Genomic DNA, 2,846 nt, shown 5'->3' with positions numbered 1-2,846 from the left:
TCGTTGTTGCAACGAACGATCAGTACTTATGTGACTCCATCATGCCGGTGTGGGTTGGACCATCCCCTCCTTACGAGCCGTAACAGGACAGGAACGGGGATGGTTGGGACCGTTGGGACCATAGACATCTTATAGGTAGACGGAGCATCGAATGCTACCGCCTACTGGCGCTGACGAGACGCGGGGCCGCCATCTTGGAGTTGTCATCCGCTCCGCTCAGTGTAATCCGTTTGGCTGGAGCAATGAACTGTCAGCGCATTTAATTAATCATACCTCACTGAATACCACAGATTTTCATGCGGTTTTTTGTCATACGTGTAGCTATGATAAAGGCCACATAGTTTGGCGTGTTTTATTATTCAATACTAATTATACCAATAGTACGGTAATGTTAAATCGTGCATGTGATAAGTAATCCCCCGATTCCTATTATGGATTGTCCGCCGATTTGAGCAGGAATACGCTGAACAACAGCCCGGCATCCTGTTTCTGCTGCTGTTGCTGCTCCCGGTTGACCACTCCAAGATGGCGGCCGTATTTCTCGCGTCCCGGCAGCCAATGCTCCGTCTACCTATAAGATGTCTATGGTTGGGACGGTCTCAGGTGCGGCGGGGCCCCCCATCTTGCTCGCACAAGGGGCCGAGGCTTGTAGTTGACCTACTTGCTGTAGCTCCCCCTGGAGGACACTTCAAAACAGCCAGCGAGAGGTGAGCAGCAGACACCAGCGAAAAAAATTGAAACACACAGAGACCAGCGGTCATTTAAAGGGTTTTGCGTTCGAAACACATGTGGTGCAACACGCAGACGACAAGAGATTTAGCTTTAATGGACCACAATAACAACTATTTTTTATTTGTGGGTTGCCATTTTGAACCCTACATAAAATATTGGGAACTTTATAACATTGCACTGGTGTTCACCCCGTGTACCAAGACGAACAAACGTCTCCTAATTTTTTTTTTTTCTGTGACACCAATCATGATTTAAATCGGTCACACAACTCCCGATCACCATCCTCACCAATCGCGAGGTCTGCGTATGAAGAGCCTTCCTCCAGCCCGTAGGACTTCAGGTGCGGTCCGGATCCTTCTCGCGGGGCGGTGGATCCGGCGATGGGGAAGGGGTAAATAACTCGATAGTATGAGAGCTATCGCGGTCTTCAGAACATCATATTATGTTCATTGGAGGGAGGGAGGAAGGGGGAGGGAGAGGGAAGGAGAGAGTGCGAGCGTGTTTATTTCGGTTGGTTCAGGGTTGCTGCTGTGAGTCTATCCGCTGGTCTCTCGCGACATTGTCTTGATGAGGATGACCATACAGTCAGGGGCCACTAGGGGTCGCTAGGGGCCCTCAGTGTCACCGACGGCGCCCTCGTTTCGGGGAATTTCGAGGAGCTCCGTGATCCTCTGCAGGTCCCGGTTCTCATTGGTGTTCACACTCAGGTCACCAATCAGCTCGTCCGTCAGCTGCAGGCGGGCGGACCTTAAAAACGAATAACAGGAAGTAGAATGTCTTTATTTCCCCCGCCCGAGAATTTTTTGTTGAGGTCTTCTTATTGTGCAATTGTCGGGCCTAAAAGTGTCAGCAAATGCTAGACTGCAAGTTATCTTAAAGTACTTTTGGTTCTCTGATCAGAATGTACCACCAAAAATTGATTCACTAATCTGAAAGATATCCTACACCTACATCATATAACCGGCCGGAAAGTTCTGAAAGCAACCCCAACTTCTTACATTGTTGGGCATCTGTTGGGCACACATCGCTTTAACCCAATCAACATATGCCCTTAACAAAATCACCAGATAAAAAAAAATTAAATATAAACTGTCATCAAATATCTGGAGTTTATACGGGAACGCTCTCCCGCCTTGACAGACATATCATACCTACCCCATGCCCTCAGTAGGGAAAATTAAAAGGGGCTTTGTGATTAGGGTTGGACTGAGTCTAAACTCTTGTCGTGATGGACAACAAAAATCCATCATTTACTTCTCGTCATGTTATTGAAGTGTTATCAAGGTGTGTACTAAGCATCAAAAAATTATGTTCCATTAAACCCATTTAAATCTCACCTCAATTCAGTCTATCGATTGCCCTCTACCTTCACACTACCAATTCAAAAGTTCACCAATTAAAGAATTCACCAAATCAAAGATTGAATGGGAAGAGACAATCCACGCGATTTAAACCACGACTCTACAATTCCAGATGCATATCAATATATATTTTCGCCATCCTCCTGACCAGATATTGGGTAAGTGTGCAGCGGACACATTTCCCTGTCATGCTGACCCACCATTCCTGCAGCTTGAGTTGGTACAGCTCGCTGCGCTCTCGTCTCACCCGGTCGCGGGTGGTTTCCCCGGCAACCGTCTGCATGCTGACGACCAGGGCGCCCGCGGGGAGCCTGGACAAAAAAACAAACACAAAGCACAAAGACGATGATCACCGCTCATGTGTACGTAATTATCGGTGTTCGACTTAGATATCAGCTGACGAATGGAAAGCAAGAAACTAAAGTCATTCCGGTCCTCCGCGGGCCTTTGGAGCATACATGGCCTACAAGTCAGTAACAGGCAACCACATGATATGAAACAAGATGTACTTTAAAAACAGACCAGTGACTTCAATCCGAAAATGTCCGCCGTCTACCTGTAGACATCCTGCTGCTCAAAACTCCGACCTGCTACTTGCTGAACGGCGTCTAAATATATTGACTAAAAATTGCTGTTGGATAAAAGAGTTGGCTAAATAACTTCGGAATATCAGTAATACTTAACGGTACATTTAATGGTACATTAAAGAACCCTCAAATAGGGTTAGGGTTAACCCTAGCCCTACGATACATT

The 2,846-nt window shown here is 46.8% G+C and overlaps 1 protein-coding gene across 1 annotated transcript in view; it reads right to left on the bottom strand.

The window, feature by feature from the left end:
• Window positions 1-809: 809 nt before the first annotated feature.
• timmdc1 (translocase of inner mitochondrial membrane domain containing 1) overlaps window positions 810-2,846 on the bottom strand; it is a 7,527-nt gene continuing 5,490 nt past the window's right edge. The window contains exons 7-8 of the mRNA XM_060049280.1: window positions 2,294-2,404; window positions 810-1,479 (exon numbers count right to left, since the gene is read on the bottom strand). Of these exons, the coding sequence (XP_059905263.1) occupies window positions 1,338-1,479; window positions 2,294-2,404 (253 nt within the window). The 3' untranslated portion in view covers window positions 810-1,337. The remainder of the gene's footprint in view (window positions 1,480-2,293; window positions 2,405-2,846) is intronic.

This window comes from Gadus macrocephalus, chromosome 4, assembly GCF_031168955.1.
Source record: "Gadus macrocephalus chromosome 4, ASM3116895v1".
Taxonomy (NCBI): domain Eukaryota; kingdom Metazoa; phylum Chordata; class Actinopteri; order Gadiformes; family Gadidae; genus Gadus; species Gadus macrocephalus.
The sequence above is the reverse complement of the archived record's forward strand: the minus strand, read 5'-3'. Positions and strand labels throughout refer to the sequence as shown.